Consider the following 20,034-nt stretch of genomic DNA (forward strand, 5'->3'; position numbering starts at 1 on the left):
ATAGACACATGTCTTGACTGGGAGATACAGATTGCCATCAGTGTCTTTGTACTGGACCTAAACCAAGAAGTAATTTGAACAGCTGGTAGTTTTTCCCTTTTCAACCTGAATAGTTTGAAATTCTGTTGAATAGGGACACACTTAACTGTAGCTTACCCTGAACTGGAATTTACTCAGAACTGAAAAGAAAATGGGATTTAAACCAAAGAGCTTTCAGTTTGTGTAGTTTTTTTAAAATATATTTCAGACAGCTGATTTTTCACATCCCACAGAGCCCCCCCTGCAAGCTGTATCTGTTACACTGACACCAGCAACCCCCCATTGGATGGTCTCTTTTGCTCTAACAGAGTACTTGAAAGGGACTTTGAAATAAAAGAGAATTGAATATGAGAGCTTGCACTTTTAGTATGCTTTCATACACCAATTGAAAGATCATATTCAAAGGTTTAAGGTGAATTTCCAGTGCTTGTTTTTACTCTTTGACCTACTGGTTAACTTGTTTATTAACAATTGGCTCATGAATGAGTTGGAGCTTGCTCTCATTAATAAGGAGTTTGTGGCTTGGTCAGCAGTAGGAAGTTACTGTGTTGTATAGCCTGATGTGTAGCAATACAGCCTATTAACTTGTAAATACTAATGAGCATTTGGACAGGAATGGTGAGATGTGACATGATGCCTTCATATTAGTCTGCATCTAGGTAACTTCAAATGAAAAATTATCAGGATACTCGGATTATTCCAGTGTTATACAAAAGGGATCTAATTTACTTCTCTCTCAGGATTGTGCCACTAGTTATATTAGGCTGTGTGCATGTTACAAGTGGTATAGACAAGATTCATATTTATATTAAGTGCACTTCTAGCTGTAAAAATATTAAGCAAGCAAAAAAAAAACAACCCAAAAAAAACCCAGTTTTTTTTTCCCAGCTCCTTCTTTGTTTAGTAATCTTTGATGGTCATCTTACAGTTGGCTGTGTGATGGTAAATAATCTGCAGGCTGAACTGCAAGTTTGTGTCCTGAAAAACCTGATGTAGGTTTATTACTGTTACAATGCACTGATCTCTGTGTTGGTTGTTTTTTTTTCGGTTGGTGTTTTTTTTCAAAATAACTTTAAAGCAAATCAAGGGAAGAGTCTGATACATCATTAATGTTGCAGAAAACAGTCACTGAAAGACTCCCAGACTCTTCTGTTCTTCTTAGCTGTCCTGTTAAAATGAAGTGTTTTGTTACTGCACTTTTTTTTTTTTCCCCCAACATGGCACTTTATTCCTTTTCTGCCTCATCATCCTGCTTGAAATATCTGTATTGCTGCCCTGAATGGTATTCAGTGTCAGAGTGTATTTACATCAGTGTAATGCCTGGATCTTCAAGTGCATGTTTTCCTGATACCAGTTGCTTGGCATAATTTTCTTTGCACAGCACATTTCCTAGCTCATGTTAGTTGCATCAGTCAAGTGCCCAAGAGATAGGATCTGCCTGCTTCTTTGAGATACTTGGTAAAATGGGTGCCATCAAGGCATGTGTTTCAGGCTCCTTGCTGACTACACAAATTATATCTGCTTTCTGAGAATTATTGTACCTCATACCTCTCTGCAGCTTATTTTGGTTATGTTTCATGCTCTGATTGTGCTTCTTTGCTGCTTGGGAAGAAGGTGAAGCACAGCTACCTCTTCCTGTCAGTAGTAGTGGCTTTATTTGACTTTCAAATGGAACATCATTGGGAATAAAAAGATAATCTTGTAGCTGGGATTTCAAGGTTAGCTTTAGCAAGTGGTAGATTCACCGTGTACTCCCTGTGGTGAAGAGATGGAGCATAATTTAGTTTGGAGGATTCTTCTCTCTGTGTATGTAGTGCCACTTTCTATTTGGTGTGGCTGCTCTGAAGCTGGGTTGTCTGTGGGGGCAAGTCTCTGTCTCCCATGTATGAGGGTGAATAAGAAATGGCAGATTCCTTTTTGTATATCCATCCTTACTCTTGCATTTTTTGTCTGATGATAACTACCACATCATGGAAACCTGGGGTTCTTCAAATTCAGAGCTAAAGACAGATGATCTAACAAGGCATACGTATTTCTCCACTGTGTTGCATGTTTGGTTTAAGTGAACATATCAGCTCCAGATACACAGTCAGATTCTTCAACAAGTTTTCATCACTTTCTCTTTCTCCCTAGTGACCCAAGAAGCCTTTTCTTTCTGTTACTGTCAAGAACCTACTGACTGCCAAAATACACATACTCTTGAGGTGCCTGAGAGAACCTCAGATTCCAGTGGTCCATTATTCCTTTCAGGATACCAGACCTTCGAGGTTTTGGTCAGCCTAGAGACATACCAGCCTATCAACGCTTTCCCATTTAATGCTTTCACTGTCCAAATTTTACAGGGAGAGGTTATGTTCTCAAAGATTTGCAAGCTATTTATGTCAGAAATCATTCAGCCAGATCTCTGAGGTGGAATTATATAGATCTTTTTTTATAGCATGCTCCTGAGGAAAGCTCAGAAAGCCAGATTTCATTTAAATAAATAAATAAAAACAGAGTATGTAACTTTTTAACTAGGAGGAAGTGCATAGTGTCAAGGAGAGGCAGCAGAAATGAAAAATGTACATATAGCATTCTCCCTGCTTTCTTATTATTCTTGTAGGCAGCCATCTCAGTCCACAGCTGTCTTCTGATCTGGGCATTGTTCTTCTCTTCTGTTTTCAAGTTTTTAAAGGAGAAGAGGAAGATTCTTTCCTTTTTTCTTCATTGTCCAACATTCTGATGTAAGACATAAATCTTTGTTCGTCTGTGTATAGTTACCAGACCAGTTACCTGCTTGCTTTTTCATCTCTCTGTAGTGCTTGGCTTCCTAATTGCTATTATTCCTAGATGGAGAATGGGAAATTCTGGACAATATTTTTTTTTTCTTTTTTTTTTTTTTCTTTTTTTTGTAGAGATGAAGTATGTCTTCAGACTCCTTCAAAGGTTCTTCCAAAATGGTGCCTGAGTTGCACCTTTCATCAAGAGATTAGTCTCCCAGTTCTCTTAAGTCTAGCTTGTCTGTGTTAAAAACGTAGAGCTTTGTCTTTCTTGATGTATCTACACAGAGATCCTTTTGGAAGTCTGAACTGTTTGTTGTTGAAAGATCAAAGAATTCAGCCATTTCTGAGTAGCACTCTGAATGAGTGACCAGCTGTGGCAAGATTTGATATGAAGCCTTAAAGGTGTGGATCCTTCTTTTGTGAGTGATACCAGAATCATCACAAAGAAAAGTCCACAGCCTGGAGCAAAACTCCATCCAAACCTCTTCACCAAGCACTGTCATCTCTGACACTGTGAAGAGTGATGTGAAGTGATTTGCTACCACTGAGCTGCTTTGCAAGAACACTAGGGATATATTTAACTACTTGGAGTTAACCACACAATGCATGTACTTGTAAGCTGTCACTCAGAAAAGAGAGGTTACTTTCCAGCTGATGAAGTTCTTTGCAATGTGAATTCCATGTGCAGTCGCTTCTCTTTACTTGTCCTTCAGGTTTGTAAAAATTATATCTCTAGCTGAGTTAAAAAGGAAATGAGGCTGTGCGTGTTTTGCCTTAAGTGTCAGTGTGCTGAGGATGAGGAAGAGTGGGACTTGAACCTGAAGGAAAAAATTTTCCAGTCTTAAGGAAGTGTCTCTACCTGTTGTGTGAATTTGTAAATAATGACTTCTGAGGCAATGCTTCTAGAGGTAAATACATTCATGTAGAAATTACCTAGGAGGAATAAGTAAATGGAGGAATCCCCAGATGAATTATTTGGTTCCTTGTTAAGGAGCAGGTCAAATGGATAATGGTTTTAGTTGCATTTGACCTTTAAAATATGTTACTTTTGATGAGTCATCTTTGCAGCAGACAGCAGAAAAGATAATTCCATCTACCTGAAGGAATCTGTGATAATTCAGCCTGCAGGAAAATGCTATTAAATGTATTAAATAAGTCTCTAAGATGAGCGATGCATTGCTTGCCAATTGTTTGGGAAGGCTCTTTGCTTTTAAGATTAATTATCATTGGAAAACTTTGGTTTAAGATCACAGAAATTAAACTGTAGGCTTCTTAGTCCCCAGTGGAAACCAGTTATAAGCCAGAAATGGTTGCAAATTGTCATTCTGACTATTTTTGTTTGCATCAGTTATTACAGTCCTTGTTTGTAAGTTTTGTAATTAAAGTAAGCCTACTGTCATACTCAAGTTGGTGAATAGGGCAGATCCTTTGGAGAAAGTATCTAATAAGCAGAAAGAAGCTTAAATGCAGATGATTCAAGGGAAGGCAATCCCGTATGCTTTAAAATCCTCCAAAGAGGACTTAAAATGCCTGTAATCCACTTTATACATGAAGATTTGGGCACTTACCCATTCAATATCTCATTATCACTTCACCTGGACTTCTTTCCAGCAGATTGCCAAACTGAGGCAGCAGCTTCAGCGCAGCAAGCAGAGCAGTCGTCACAGTAAAGAGAAGGAACGTCAGTCACCTCTCCATGGCAACCATATAGCGATCGGTCAGACTCAGGTAAGCAGATAGGTGCTTGTATTAACAGCCTCCTACCTGATCAGGGTTGGGTGAATAGCCTGCTGTTTCTTCTCATCTTTCTTCTGTTTGCTTTCTTATGTGGTACAATGAAATGTCAAACAACCTGATACCATTTAATCTTCATTGAAATTTACCCAATCGTCATCACGTAGTAAAAGAAAGAAGGGTTGCACTGGAATAGCATCTAAAATGTATTAAGATGCTGCAAAAATTCTTAGCATAAGAATATGCTAAGAATAAGACTGTGTTTCTGGAAGGACATTCTTGCTTCCAAGGCTGATTTTTGTGGTACGCTTTCAAAAGGTGTTCCTCTGAAAGGCACTTGCTTATCAGCTTGGCAACACAATTTCACCTGAGCCCCTTAAAAAAAAATAGAAAAGAAAGAAAAAGAAAGGACCAAGGGTAAGCAATCTGGATTGGCAGCCCAATAATTGTTCAGATTGCTCACTGGTTTGTTACAAACAGACTTGTAATTCACCTTTCTATATATTCCTCAGTAAATGACAGCAATGCTGTGTTGCCAGAAATTTCAGGGAGTGTCTCATTCCCTGTCCCATTTTTTGAATCTTTCTGATACTTTGCTTATTGGTCAATTCCTGGTCAGAGTGGCAATTTCTGTAAGACACCAAGGAAAACAGTATCGTGGTGTTTACTTCCAAAAAAGAAAGTGATAATTCACCTTGACTTTAAACAGAACTGAAATCAAGATGATGCTTGCCACACTTCCCTGTCCCTGGTGACTAGAAGAACTGTCACACTACAGAATAAAAATATTTTCTTTGTGGTTTTGTCTAGGTCATACTGGTTGGTTGTTATGGTAGTCTAGAATCATTGTCAGTACAGGATCCTGTCATCTTGCATGAGGACGTGATTGCAGTGGCTGTGTTAGAATATAATCAGTGCAGTAAAAATATACTGCAATGACTCAAAATTGAGTTTCCATCATATTAAATGGAAAAATTGCTATCATTATTAGCCTGGTCTTGTTCCAGACATTGTGCTGTATTGTAAAACCACAATTAGACATAATCTTTAGAATGCAAAATCTTGTGTCCAGAATATGTTGACGATCATTCTCATGTTCTATACCAGTGGGCATTGTGATGACAGGACTTCTCTCTAGCCATCAGTGTATGCATTTGGTGTCCTCTTCCCTCAGAGGTTAAGCTCAGGCTCTTCAACAAACACCTTCTGCTTTCAAAGTGAAGTGTGATTGCTGATCATTTTAACACTAGCCTGGCTAAGACAATTTTTTTTTTCAGGTCATTTTCATGTTTTGCTAAGTTATAAAAATTTGCCTGTGCTTTTGAGTATACGTGTACTTCTCCTGTTATAAAAATGCTGACACATGTGTACAGTACCTTGGGACAAATTACCTGGCCAAGTTACCTGGCCATGAACTGATTCTCAGCAGGGTGCAATGGAGCTGCCCCATGCAGTGTCTGTTGTAGCTATTGTAGCCTGCCGGTGAAATTGAAACCCAATTATGAGTTCTAAAGCTCAGGCAAGGTTCAGTCAATGACTTGGTGAACCTTAAGCCACTTGTAGAAAGCATTTAATCTTGTCTCATTTGACAGCGTGGACATTTGAGTCCTGATTAAATTTCACCTACAGTGGATCTTTAACTTGGTCCCCACGTTACTAACAGGCCACTATTTGAACTCCTGAAATGTTGGTTCTGTCATTGTATTTCCTGACTGCCTTTTTAAATAGGTAGAGTTTCAGAAAGAAAAGGTTGAGCCACAATGGCTGATCCTTTATGTTCACTCTTCTCTTTGGATAAAATCTTGTGATTAAAACCTAATCTTGTGATGTAAGAAACTGATATTCTTCATGAAACTTTTGTGCCTCTATAACAGAGGCTCCCACTGCATTTTGTATAGAAAATGGTTTTTGCTTTCCATCTCAAAGTAAGCTGTTGCAGGTACCTCTACCACTCTTTATAGTCACAGCAAAAACAGTTTGACACAGGCTGAAGCCTCTCTGGGACATAAGCTTTGAAGGAACAGTCTTTAGTAGTCAGAGCTGACTTTATAATGGCTCTTGAAATATTTTGATTTCTTAAGGTGTTCTCTTATGAGACTGGTGAAATTTTCAGTTCTGGCACCCTTGTGGGGCTCCATTCTGCAGGCAGCATGTTTTGTGAGTCAGAGAATGCCCTCCACACAAGTGACATGCACCTTGGGAGCTGTACACTGTGCAAGGTTCATTTGGCACAGACTCAAAAACTTTGTTTGCTTTAAGCATCCTATGATTCTATGAGCAAAAGAAAAATACAGATTGGAAAGTGACCAGTGTTCATGGCTGTGAGTGTAGGTGCTGCCAAGGTAAAGCTTTTGAGGTTGACTGTGCAAGATGCATGTGCACTCTTGGGCATGATTCCAGCTCTTCTCCAACAGGTTTTGCTGGAAACCATGCTTGTATTTGTTTACATTCTTGATTCTTAAATTCCAAATTATGTCTTTTAAGACCTTTGACATAAAGTTCTGAAAAACTGTAAGCTAATTAAATTAAAGGTTCAGACTGAATGCTTTACTTTTAATTCTGTAAAGCCAACCAAAAGAGAATAAAAATGCACTGAGTATTTCAGTTGAGTGGTTAAGCTTTAGTAATGTTGGGAAATGCCTTTTGGATCCCATTTGAACCATCAGATCAGCACCCACTGTATTCCCCAACCCTCTCTGCTGCGTATTCTGTAGTCAGTACATCTGGAAAGTGCATACACCTGTCTACTTACTGATAAGTAGTAGAATTCTTTAGTTATAGAACACTTCTTTGAGTTAAGTAGAGGAGATTTTAGTGGCTTTTGATTTATGCAAGCATTTATTTTTATTTAAATTTGCCAAGTAAAAATGGCTTTTTAGATGTCTAAATTAATACACACCTTCTTAATTTTCTTTATTGGTCTCAGACTTCTGTCTTTATTCAATTTTTCAACTTCAAATCATGTTACTCTTCTAGGCTTCTATTTCCAGATCAGTTCCAATGCCACTGTCAAACATTTCAGTGCCAAAATCAACTGTTTCACGTGTGCCGTGTAATGTAGAAGGGATAAGCCCTGAGCTGGAAAAAGTATTCATTAAGGAAAACAGTGGAAAAGAAGAAGTATCCAAGGTAAGCTTATATTAATGTGTTTATGGTTGTTTTTAATAAATAATCTATAAACACTGTAAAACCTTCCTTGTAGGAAACCTTCCTTGTGGCTGAAATTACAAATAATTTTCTTCAAAGAACTGTTTGAAAATCTTGTTTCAGATTTTTAGGGTGGTGGTGGGTGTTTCTTTTGGTTTGTTTTGCTTTTTAAAGGACTTCTGGCCAAACATACTTTGTTTATAATGCACTTTCTGTGGAAAAGTTGAAAGTTCTTGTGTGACATGCAAGTGCTTGAAAATTTCGATACTTCAGGCTCTGGTAGTAAGTAGTTAAAGGTTACAGGAGATGAGTTTGTTTGCTCCATTTTGCATTTGTTTTCTTAGGCAAGACTTAAATTTTCTGCACTACGCTCCGCTTTTTGATTTTAATGCTTCCATAAAGTGAATGTCAACAATTTTACTTCCATGAAACCATCGTGATCTGTCATGTAAGAGCTCTGTCTGGGAAATACTGACAAATAGGGCAGCTTTGCTTATGTGGGAGAACTGGAGCATCAGAATTGTCGTTGAGGTGCACTGGGATGCTTAGATGACACTTAAAATGTGAAATGCTTGGTTTGCAGCCACTGTTTCCTAAATAGCCTATTAAATTTTTCTGCTGTGAGATAAACTACTGTTTTTTTCTAATCTTCTGTAAGATGTAGGTTCTTTTCTTGTGAATGGTCATGGAATGGCAATTCCATGTACAAGTCAAGCTATAAAACTTTTAATCAAAAGTTTAAGATGCCAAAACCTGATATTTGTAGTTCTTCGTTTCAGCAGTAAATGTAAAAAGCTTTGAAATAGTTTTGGCTTCTCCAGAGACTTAGTTGTGTGGACACTGCAGTCTTAGGAATGAAATGCTGTAGTAGTAGAAGTAGTTTTCTGTCCTGAGGCTGCCTCATCCTTTTGGAATGGGTGTGTTGTTACAAAGGAATAAAGGAAAAAACACACAAACCGAAACAGAAAACCCAAATCAATAAACCTTATTTACACCATCTCCAAAGAGTATAAAAAGGTATGTATTACAGTGCCACCATTGATGTTGCTATGGCTAGGGTTGTAATCTCCTATGGTTAGAGGACATTTCACTTATTTATCAGACAAATCATCCTTGTAAATGTTGTCCTTGGGCTTTAACAGCTTATTACTTGGGATGCAGAACTCAGTCTCCCGAGTTACTGAATGTACTGGCTCTGATCCAGCAAAACAGTTAAGCACATACTTAAGTGCATTGTTGGACTGGGGCCAGGGGTGCTCAGCAGTTTACGCAACCAAGGCAATAGTGAACCCTTCTTCCAAACATCTAACTGGGGAGAGTCTTCAGACACAAAAGAAAGTAATAAATTAGACATTGCGCTTGAAGTCAAGTCCATCTTTGTGGGCAGAGGGTGGTTTCCTGCTAACTGTTCGTGTAACTTAATTCCTGTGAAGTCTGCTCCAGCAAGACCTAAAGTGGGACTCCTACCTCTGTCTTTGAGCTTACCAGATCTCATCACTTACTTATGGAAGATCATAACAAGAGTAATTTACTCAATCATACTGCTGGTGAACTTTGTCCTAATACAATGTTTTAGGTTCTTTTTAGCCTGGAGGAGTTGGGGCAGCTAGGTTAAAGGTTAAGAATTAGTGAACAAAAGATAAACACAGGAAACCAAACTTCATTCATTTCACTGCTAGTGAAACAATTAGTTTTTCTTTCGATTTTCTACTGTTCTTGCTCTTTCTGTATTTTTAGTAAGTATTTTAAAATAGCAATCAAAGGTAGTTGGTTGCTTTGGGTGATGTTTCAAGGATAAATTATTCTGTAGACTTGGTTGTAAGACTGATGTGCATCAAGATTTTCAGCTGGTTTCTGTTTCTCTGTTTCTACACTTACATCACAGTTTTAACAGTGCATGTTCAAACCTTAATTTTCATGTGAATCAATCTGTCCAGCTGCATAAAACACTTTGGGCCCTATTGTGAATCGATATTAATTTTTTTATATTTATTTTTTTCAAGTTTTGTTACCACATCAGTGGTTTTCTGTTATTTTCCATTTCATTTCAATAGCCATGTTTGGGCTGTCCAAAGTAAAATAAAATTCATTTTAGTTCTGTTCACTTCTAAAACTTTAGTCTAGTGATCTTGAATTTTTTTCTATTATTCCTTCATCTCTTAATTTAAAAAAAAAAAAATTTACAATTTTTTTAACAGTTTCTTAATTCATGTATTTAAATCAGACTAAGTGATATATAGGACAAAAATAAGGTTAAGGCAGTTTTATGGATAGTTTAATGGATATTAATTTAGCTGCTTTTTTAGCTTAGCAGCCAGTTAACATGGGTAAAAAGTGAAACTTTCCTCCCAGCTTCATACTTTTTGCTTAGTCCTCAGATACACAAATAAATTTAATCTATTTTTTAGACCTGTTTTTGGGTTTTGTAGGGTATGATGTTACATACTTTGTTTTTGCTAACCTGAATTTCTGTAACCCTACTTCTTAAAAAATGTATAAATTGATTTAAAATATGTCTTTTGTCTTTCGTCATGTTGACTTAATTCTGTTAATTCTTTGAAAAATTCCTCCTTTTTTGGTAATATTTTATTGATAATAGAAATTGTACTTACAAAAGTACAGTTACTTATACAAGTAAAAATCATTATTGTAGACATTAGCTTTATTTTCATGTTTCACAAAGGTAGTGGATGATGCAGTAATGTCATTACCTTTTAATACTCTAATTGACCATAAAGACCACTCGAGACTATAAACACCACTTGACTTGTAAGTGGTGGAAACATTCTGATTACTTAATTCTTTCCAGTTCAGCCTTGTATGTGTCTTAATTTTAAGTATAATTAGTCTATCTTAGTTAGCTGAAGGTGTTCTCTTTTTTCTTTCATAAAGCAAAGTTAAAGTTGGCTTTTTTGTGTTACTTCTTGATCGTCTCTTTCTCCTCAGATTTATTAATACACTTTAATTCATTTTCTAATGCATATGTTCAAAGATCCTGGATATATTTTCCTTTCTGTTTTATAACTTGACTAGCTTTTCAGGAAATTGTGACAGTGTGTCTCTGTTCCCACCATAACTTTTAAGAAGGAATCAGCTTCTTGTGAAGTTGTTTCGGGCTTTTGTTATTTGTCCTGTTGTAACTTCACAACACAAATGTGGGAGACTTTGGTAAAGTAAGATGATGGACTTATTGTAGGGTGGGGGTGTAAGAGGTTCCCTCCTACACAACACATTATGAAAATAATGAGAAGTGCTCTGTAGCAGGACATGAACATGTTAATAGGTCTCCTGTTAGGAAAAAAAAATACGACTGGAACTATCTTTCAAGTATACACAAAGTATGCTTTCAAGTATCTGCACTTCTGTGCCTGGCAAGATCATTGAGCAGATCCTTCTGGAAAGTATGCTTCACTAAGAGCAAATCGCGCCTGACAAATTTGGTGGCCTTTTACGACAGGGTTACAGCATGGGTGGATAAGGGAGGAGCAACTGATGCCATCTACCTAGACTTGTGGAAAGCATTTGACGCTGTTCCGCATGACATCCTTGTCTCTAAAGACAGACCACTCGGTGGATAAGGAATTGGCTGGATGGTCACACTCGAAGAGCTGCCGTCAATGGCTCGATGTCCAAGTGGAGATCAGTGACGAGTGGCATTCCTCAGGGGCTGGTTTTGGGACTGGTGCTTTTTGATGTCTTTGTCAATGACATGGATAGGGGGATCAAGTGCACCCTGAGCAAGTTTGCTGACGACACCAAGCTGTGTGATGTGGACAACATGTTGGAGGGAAGGCTTGTCATCCAGAGGAACCTTGACAGGCTTGAGACTTGGGCCCGTGCAAATTGTGCTAAGTTCAACAAGGCCAAGTGCAAGATCCTGCACCTGGGTCAGGGCAATCCCAAGCCTGAATGCAGGCTAGCTGGAGAATGGATAGAAAGCAGTTCAGAGGAGAAGGACTTGGGAGTGATGGTGGACAAGAAGCTCAACATGAGCTGGCAATGTGTGCTTGCAGCCCAGAAGCCAACTGGGTCCTGGGTTGCATCAAAAGAAGCATGGCCAGTAGGTCCGCTCTGCTCTGGTGAGGCACCACCTGGAGTACTGTGTCCAGTTATGGAGTACCCAACACAAGGAGGACATGGGCCTATTCAACAAGTCCAGAGGAGGGCCACGAAGATGATCCAAGGGCTGGAGCACCTCTCCTACGAAGACAGGGTTGGGGCTGTTCAGGCTGGAGAAGAGAAGGCTTCAGGGATACCTTATACTGTTTTTCCAGTACCTGAAGAGGGCCTTCAAGAAAGCTGGAGAGATTGTTTAGAAGGGCAGGGAGTGATCAGATGAGGGATAACAGTTTCAAACTGGAAGAGAGGAGATTAGGTATTAGGAAGAAAATTCTTTACTGTGCAGGTGGTGAGACACTTGCCCAGATAAGCTGTGGATGCCTTCTCCCTAGAAGTGTTCAAGGCCAGGTTGGAGCTTTGGGCAACCTGGTCTAATGGAAGGTGTCCCTACACATACAGGGGGTTGGAACTAGACAATCTTTAAGGTCCCTTCTAACCCAAGCCATTCTGTGGTGATTCTGTGGATTAGAAATGAAGTGGTTTTGATGGACTATTACAATATAAGTAAAATTATTAATTTGTTTGTTATTTGACTCATTATGCTTCTAGAAATAGAATGCAAGATGGTTTTATGTAGCTATTAGAAGACCTAATCCTGTAATAAAAGGACTGTTTCTCTAATTTGCAGAAATGCAGAGATTCCTTACTTAAATCTTCATATCCTTCATGTGAAAAGTCTGGGTTTTTTCCAAGTGCTCCTTCCCAGGTTACATTATAGTTTTTTGCACTTGCATCTTACCTAATACAGCGATGACTTCATTGACACTAGAAGAAAGAAGCACTTTCCTATGTCTGCCTTGTGTTCATCTAGAGAAGTTTTTAAATCAGAAGCATTGATTGAAGTTGCCTCCCAAAGAGATATAAGGCTTGTGAAGAAGGCTCCTGTTGGTGCATTATATTATAGTAGCATTCCTGATGATACTAAATAGGGTGTTATTGGGTTTTTTTTCCAATGAAAAGATCAATACTTAAAATAGTGTGGTGAATTCTAACAGTGTAGTGAGAAACGCATGCTGCTGTCAAATTGAGCATTTCCATACCTTTTCAGGGAGAGGAGAGTTGTATATAACTGTCCAAGAACACACTGTCCCATAGGGATTGGCAGATGTCCTGTCAGAATGTGGTCAGTATAAGGTTAGTACATGACTGAACACTCTAGCAAAAAAGAAGCAAACTCCAAAACCTGTGTCTATAGAAAGCAGTGATTTTTAGTTGTTTTCCATGCATTGGGCATTATGAAAGCTAATAGCAGCTGTACCAAATTAGTTACCCTATTTCTTATGTTCTAAGGTTGGGAGGACTTCAGTTTTTAGAATAGTTTAGGCATGACTCATGGAAAGTAACTTCTTTTTTTTTAATGTTGATCAAGTTTAATACATAAACCTTTTAAAAAGTGGAGTAGTTTGGATATTTCTATGTTGATGTTTTCATGAAATTTTTTGCACTTGTCAAAACCTGGACTTAATATTCAGGGAAAGATAAACACAGAAGCACAGTAATCTGACATATTTGCAGGCATTTTCTATGCCTTAGAAATTATTTTACTTGGAAAGGGTGATAAATTTTTAATCTTTTCATCTTGTGTGTATATTTAGAGACATGTATAAAATATGGATAATTTTTTGTCCTTCAAATTTTAATTCAGTGGAGGTGTGTGACTTGGTATATGCTTCCTGACTACACAAGACCATGTTGTTCCCCCAGGTGTGGAAGAACATCTGTTATCCTGAAGTCTTTAACGATGTCTTCACTTACTGGTGTTTTTTTCCTTTCCTGCAATCCTCGCTTTACCTGTTACCTGGAGCATAGGATATGCACTCACTGAGCAGCCGTTTGGTGTTTTTGTTTTCTCCTCATTAGATATGTGTCTTAATGCTCACTATTAAACCTTGCTTTGAAGTCAGAAACCTGAATTTCTTCCTGCATTTTTTATTCTATAGAACAGGAGTATGTCTGAATTTTTTTCCCCTCTTTTTATCTCACCTGTGTGAGAAGAAAGATGGTACTATTGGCACTTTATGGATGGGGAAACACAAATCAGGCTTCTATATTGTGAATCTTCAGGTAACTCACGATACTACATGCCGTTTTAGGAGTTTAAAGGGCAGCTTCCATAGTCTCCTTCTGCATCTGTGAGTGCTGAAGACTTTCACAGATGAGTCTTACTGGGCATCCAGAAAAGGTCCCATAAAAGAGAGAGGCTGGCTCAAATGACTTCCTGGCTTCTCCCAGAAAGTTGTGGTAGAGGTACAAATAAAAACACTGTTCTGCATAGCAGGTTTTTTTTTTTTGTTTTGTGTTTTGTTACATTAATTATAACACTGTTTTCTTTCTACAGCTTCAGTCTTGTTTTCTACCTCTCTTCTGTCTGTGTAACAAATGATAAAATGCTTCAAGTCTGTCTGGTGCATGGAATGAGTCATGGCCTGTTGGGGGTGACGGGAATAGCAACACAGTCATGTTGGAACGCATATACAATGTGAACTGAGCTATTGGAACAGACCACACAGCTGTGCCTAAACTTTTAAGCATTTGATGTACCAACTGTAATGTTTTCTTTATAGTGTGTTTCTTTGCTCTTAATTGAAATGTGAAATGGTATTAACTGGAATGTTCATGGGAAGAAAACGAACTTCCTGTTATGCTACATCTGCCTCTGTATAATAATGTGGTGGTTTTCCAAACAGACTACTGCTGAAAAGGGGAGAACATGATATATGGCCAATAGGTTTCATGTCCTCATTGCTAGCAAAAGTGATGGGTTGAATTTTAGACTCTGGAACGAGCTGTTACAGTTTTGGAATATATGGGGAAGAGGAAAACAATAAAATAAAAATGTTCACTTAAAGTGAGAAGGAAAAATACTTTCTTTTGTAGCTAGAACATCTAAGTTTTCTCTGTGGCTCAAATAGAATCCTCACTGAAATGAGAATTTTTATTTTTTTTTTACATCTAGCAGGCATTTTTTTCCTTTCACTTTTAAGCAAACCTGTAATTCTCATTCGGTGTTTTAGATTTAAAGCAGTGCTGTCTTTGTGATAAAGCTAATTTTCCACTGCAAAGGAAAAGTAACTACAGAAGTGGAGGATGGAACATAAAGGTGTGCTAGAGAATTTAAACCATCCAGATTGTGCTGGTAAATCATAATTTGTAATTGTTATTCAGTTGGTTGTTATGGCAATAGAATGCCATTGTGTTTGACGTTTTCTACTTTCCCTTTTATCCAAGTGTGATCTCTGTCAGGATACTTGTTTTTCCTTTGTAATAGCAGTGACCTTTATTGAAAATTATTTGCTCTTTTAAACAATCACAAAAAATCTAAAGCCATAATACTAGTGTGTGTTGAAGAGCATTCTGGTGTTAACTTTGCATTAAGAGGATATAGTTGGCTTGGAAAAGCTGCAGGTTGTCCCAGCATTCAGCATAATTCATGTCTGTTGTGTCCTTTGTACATTGCATTATTTTCTTGTGTGAAAGTTTTTCTTTCAAAAACAGCTTGTTTGCTGTTCTTAAAGCCTTGTCTCGTTACTTCAGTGATGAGTGCTACAGGCTGACAGTGCTTGGGAGCTGGACCTTTCCTCTGTAACCTGAGTTGCTTGTTTCTTTTGCAGCCTTTGGATATCCCTGATGGTCGGAGGGCCCCATTACCTGCTCACTATCGTAGCAGTAGTACGCGAAGCATTGACACTCAGACTCCGTCTGTCCAGGAGCGCAGCAGCAGCTGCAGCAGTCACTCACCATGTGTCTCTCCCTTTTGCCCTCCTGAATCTCAGGATGGGAGTCCTTGCTCAACAGAAGATTTACTCTATGACCGTGATAAAGGTGAGAGTAGAATGGCCTGCCTTTACCTAGGGGAGGCACGTGGTGTCCTGCTTTTACAACTACCTTCATTTTACTCATTACATCAGTTTTTGTTTTTGTTTGGTTGTTGTGGACAGACTGAGGATTTACCTTAAAATCGGTTTTGTTTGTTTACATATCTTTTTCCCTCTTGTTTGTGAAACTTCACAAACATCTTCCATAAATGTCAGAGGAGCACAGCAAACAGTGTTAACTATTTATGAAGATTCTAATGTGAAGAATTCAGATTGTGACATCTTCATGTTTAAAAAGGGTTTCAAGGAGGTTTGTGGTAGGCTGTGTATTCATTATGGGTGGGTTACTTGCTGATCAAAATGGTGATGAAGTTTTGGGCTGCTTTTAAAAGTACTCTGCTTCTGAACTCTTATATTCCACTTGAAGGTATTTGGTGAGGAGCTCAGATAGGAGTTTGGATAATCTGGTGGAGAGTAATTATTTGTCTGTGTTTGTTGCATAACAACCCAAAATTTCAAAGTAATTTATGTGTTTACATGTCAATATTCTGCAATTTTTTCAAAGTCTGTATAATGTCATTTGGTTTTGTAGAGGGAGTACACTGGAGTTCCAGTAATTAAAAGTTACTGACAGAACGCGTAGTATGGAACTATAGGCACCATTGTAAAAAGATTGTTTTGGACAGCTGTTTTACTCATGGAATTATGCTTGGGCTTCTGGTCAGCTAGACCAAAGTCTTTTTTCAGGTGGAAACACAAACTTTAGTTTGGAGAGGTGCAGGATTTGGGTAAAATATGCATGCTAAGAGTAGTAAATTTCACAGAGGAAATTAAAGTTTTTAAGATACAGCATAGATTTATTAATGAGCTAAAGACAGCAGGATTTTGAGGTTATAAGTAAGGTTAAGCTTTTTTGGTAAATATTCTCTTATTAATAATTCTTAAGGTTATTTGGGAAGTAACTGGGGAAGGCAGTGGGAAAAATAATAGCTTTTCTTGATTTCTGAAAGGTAGTGCTTTCCCATCTTGGATTTAAAAGGAAGTAGTGAAAAACAAATCCACCTGGCCAAATCCTGAACTGGGAGTGTGTGTGTGTGCATGTGTGTAAGTTAACCACATCAAAGTAAAAGTCTTAGGTCAATATGCTAATTGGCCATGCTCCAAAAATAAGAGAGATTAGCTCACTACCAGCTCCCCCTTCCTCCCCCCCCTCCCCTGCCATTTCTCTTGTGTCATTAATGTGAATTGTAATGTTTTGTCAAGACTGAGTCATTTACAGAGATGTCCACTGAAGGACTAACACACAGGGAAATGCCTTGACAGGTGAATTTGTTCATATATGTCCTGTTAACAAACGTAAGTTAAAAGCAAAGATTAATTCCTTTTGCAGTTAGTACTCAGTTATCCTAGTATTTGGGATTTTCAGTGGTACTTCATTGGCAGTAGTGAGTGAAGACAGTTTGAAATAGTTCATCTACCCTACTTAATGCTTTTCAAGGGTTTTATCTGCTGTCTTGGATTTTTTGGACAGCTAATTGGAGTAAAATTTATTGCTGAACTTCACAACTAGTAGATACCTCTGGATTTTGGTTTTAAGGCTGGCTTTAATGCTAATTTTGTATCAAAAGCCTGCTTTAGTAGTGTACAGGTAATGGTGATAAGCAGCCAGCTTTGTAAAGTCAATGTAATGGCATTTTAAAATTAGTTAAAGATATTTAACACCATGCTTATGAAAGATAAAAGCCAAAACTGCTCATCACCATTCTGAAAGGACAAGATAGAAACAATAAAAATGCATAGCTGTTTTCTAACAGAAAGTAGTTTGTTCAGATATTGTAGAAGTATAGTCAGAAAGTTGCCTTTTACTCTCAGATCATTAAGAGCGTACAGGCCACTTCTGAATAAAATGTTATCTTCAAAACATTTAAATTCTAGATAAATTAGGGCGATGGGTAGAAATTGTAAAGGAATAGCAAGTTTTGGGAGACAATTTAGTAATATCTGTTGTAGATGTTAACTGCTTTATAAAACAAAACTCAACAAGGTTTCATACCTTTATTTTAAAGGCTTTGTGGTGCTATAATAAACTGTCAGGAGTTTGCTGTGAGGCCTGTTAAGTTTTGAAAAATTCATATATGTATAACCAAACATTTTAAACCCAGTATATTTTTTCTGTTACCTCTCTCAAGTTGAGGTTTTATTTTCCTCTCTACGAGAATAACTTGGCTTTGCTATTTAAAAATGTAATTACCAGCTTTATGAATGCTCGTGGGAGTGTTGCTGAATTGGAAGGAAGGTTAGTAGTTTGCAAGACATAAGCAGTGAGAGGAGCCAGTGCTCTGTACAGGCACAGCACTGCTTTACATTTCTAAGGCATCTTTTATTTCTTGTGCAAAGCTGTGCTTTGGCCTGAGGCCCTCGCAGCTGCTCTTTGGACTGTGAATGCTGTTTGGTTTACATTTCTGCAAGAAGCTGCTAAATCTATTGAATTTTTCAAAAGAAAGTGAAAGCGAAATTTCAGAAAAGGCCTACCATACTGCTCTGAATGGAGTAGTGAGACCAAGTGGTATTGATTGGTGTAGAGAGGATATTTTAATGGCACCTGGCTTTATGTTCTTGTCGTCAAGTATCAGCTTATTAAGGTAAGTGACTGCCTTAAAGCTCCCTGTTTCACTAGGTCTGTTGTATGATAGTCTGGTCCATGAGACTCTTGAGTGCTGCATAGCATAGTTAGCAGCTATGACAGAGGTAAAGTTCAAAGGCATCCTAAGGTATAAGCAAATTAAATTTGGGGTTTTTTTTTGTTTTGTTTGAGTTTTTGTTGTTGTTGTTTTTTGGTTGGTTGGTTTTTTGTGGTTTGTGGGTTGTTTTGTTTTTTTATTTACACAAAAATACATAGCAAAATAGTAAATAGATAGCAAGAGACAGCAAAACCTGTTTTTCAGGTGGTTTGATTTAGGTGCTTTTGGTGTATTCCTTGTGTTGCTAGCAGGCTGTTAGAAGCAACACGTTCATGAAGATGAACTGAAGATACTTCTGGGCATCTGATTCATAGTTTTTAAAATGAAAATTGGACGGGAAGTCTTTGGTTAGTCTTAACAGTGGTAATTTTGAACCTATCAAAACAAATCCCAAGACTCACAGGCAAAGTTTCTTATTTCTTTTAAGTTTTGTCACTTAAAAAATTGTTTCACAGATTAATTTTTAGCTTGCTTCTTTCATTGTTGTAATATATGCAAGCTAAAATTTGTGTTATTAAGACTTATGGTTAAAATGGTATTTTTAGTGTTAATTACAATCTTAAACATTTTCTAGATCACAGAATATATCAATTTGGAACATTTATGCATAGAAATTCTGAGTAAGAAGGCTCCATATTGTCTGCTATGTGGTTGTGGTAACAAAACTCACTAAAGGTTACATTTGTTCATCTTCAGTCATTGTCATCTTAATGAGACTTGATTAGTTGACATATGCCAGCAGAGCACACCCTACTGGTGGAAGCGTGGAAGATGCAGACGTGTCCTCTGCTCACGTGTGGCAGCTCTGAGACAGTAAAATGAAATGTGTAAATAGCACAGTTTAAGAATACACATTTTCAGTGTCATTAAGAATTAATGATGTGACAGTTGAGCACTTAAGAGCTTACAGGATACACAAGTGGAGACTGGCTTACACTGTAAATTCCACTTCTGACCACTTCGACTCGTGGCCTATTTTCCCAGTACCCTTCCGTTCTCACACTGCTGCTGTGCGGGTGGAACCAACACCAGGCTTGTATGTGTGAGCCTCCTAAGAACCACACGTATTTTTCAAATAGTAATGTGGTGTGTGTTTGGTCAAAATGACAAGCTACCAACTTGGTAAGCTTTAAAAGCAGGGAGGGTAAAGAGAGAAACAGAATGGTTAAATTACACAATTTTTTTTGTGTTCAACAGCTGTGTTATATAGAAAGTTTAAGCCAGACAGGGCTAAATAAACCAAAAACTTGATTGAAAACTGAACTGGCTAGACAAGACCCTAAATCTTCCAAGAACTGACTTTGAATTCACTTTGATTCTTTCCTTGGATGTACCTCCACAGTTTTCCACTCTTTGGTGGAATGAACAGTAGCACATTCTGTGTCTCAACATTTTAAAATAGAAACTTGGATCTTCAATTTTAAATGTTAGAAAGAGGAAACAAACTGTCTGGGTTCTGTTAATGATTTCTGTGCTTGGAATGAGCTTTGTGGGCCAACAGTGGAAAGGTGCCAACAGGACTATCTTGCTCCCAGCTTGGCAAATAGTTGTATTGTCTCTAAGCTTTTTCTGCTTTTGTAAAGTTAACACCTAAAATTCTGTACATAGATGTACTGGGTTCACTCTACAGCAGGAAAGAGCTGAATAATCAACAAGGTACTGAGGTTCACTTCAACT

The 20,034-nt window shown here is 37.9% G+C and overlaps 1 protein-coding gene across 5 annotated transcripts in view; it reads left to right on the top strand.

Moving 5' to 3' along the window:
- Window positions 1-20,034, top strand: part of GLCCI1 (glucocorticoid induced 1) — a 57,704-nt gene that overhangs the window by 32,111 nt on the left and 5,559 nt on the right. For 3 of the 5 annotated variants that reach the window (XR_007888582.1, XM_051610340.1, XM_051610342.1), the window contains exons 4-6: window positions 4,413-4,529; window positions 7,512-7,664; window positions 15,413-15,623. Coding sequence is in view for 4 of the 5 variants with exons in the window: in XM_051610340.1 (XP_051466300.1) it covers window positions 4,413-4,529; window positions 7,512-7,664; window positions 15,413-15,623 (481 nt within the window). In the remaining variant the exon portion in view is untranslated. The remainder of the gene's footprint in view (window positions 1-4,412; window positions 4,530-7,511; window positions 7,665-15,412; window positions 15,624-20,034) is intronic. The other 2 variants (XM_051610341.1, XM_051610343.1) reach the window with 1 other exon arrangement.

The sequence above is a fragment of the Apus apus genome, chromosome 2, assembly GCF_020740795.1.
Source record: "Apus apus isolate bApuApu2 chromosome 2, bApuApu2.pri.cur, whole genome shotgun sequence".
NCBI classification, from domain to species: Eukaryota; Metazoa; Chordata; class Aves; order Apodiformes; family Apodidae; genus Apus; species Apus apus.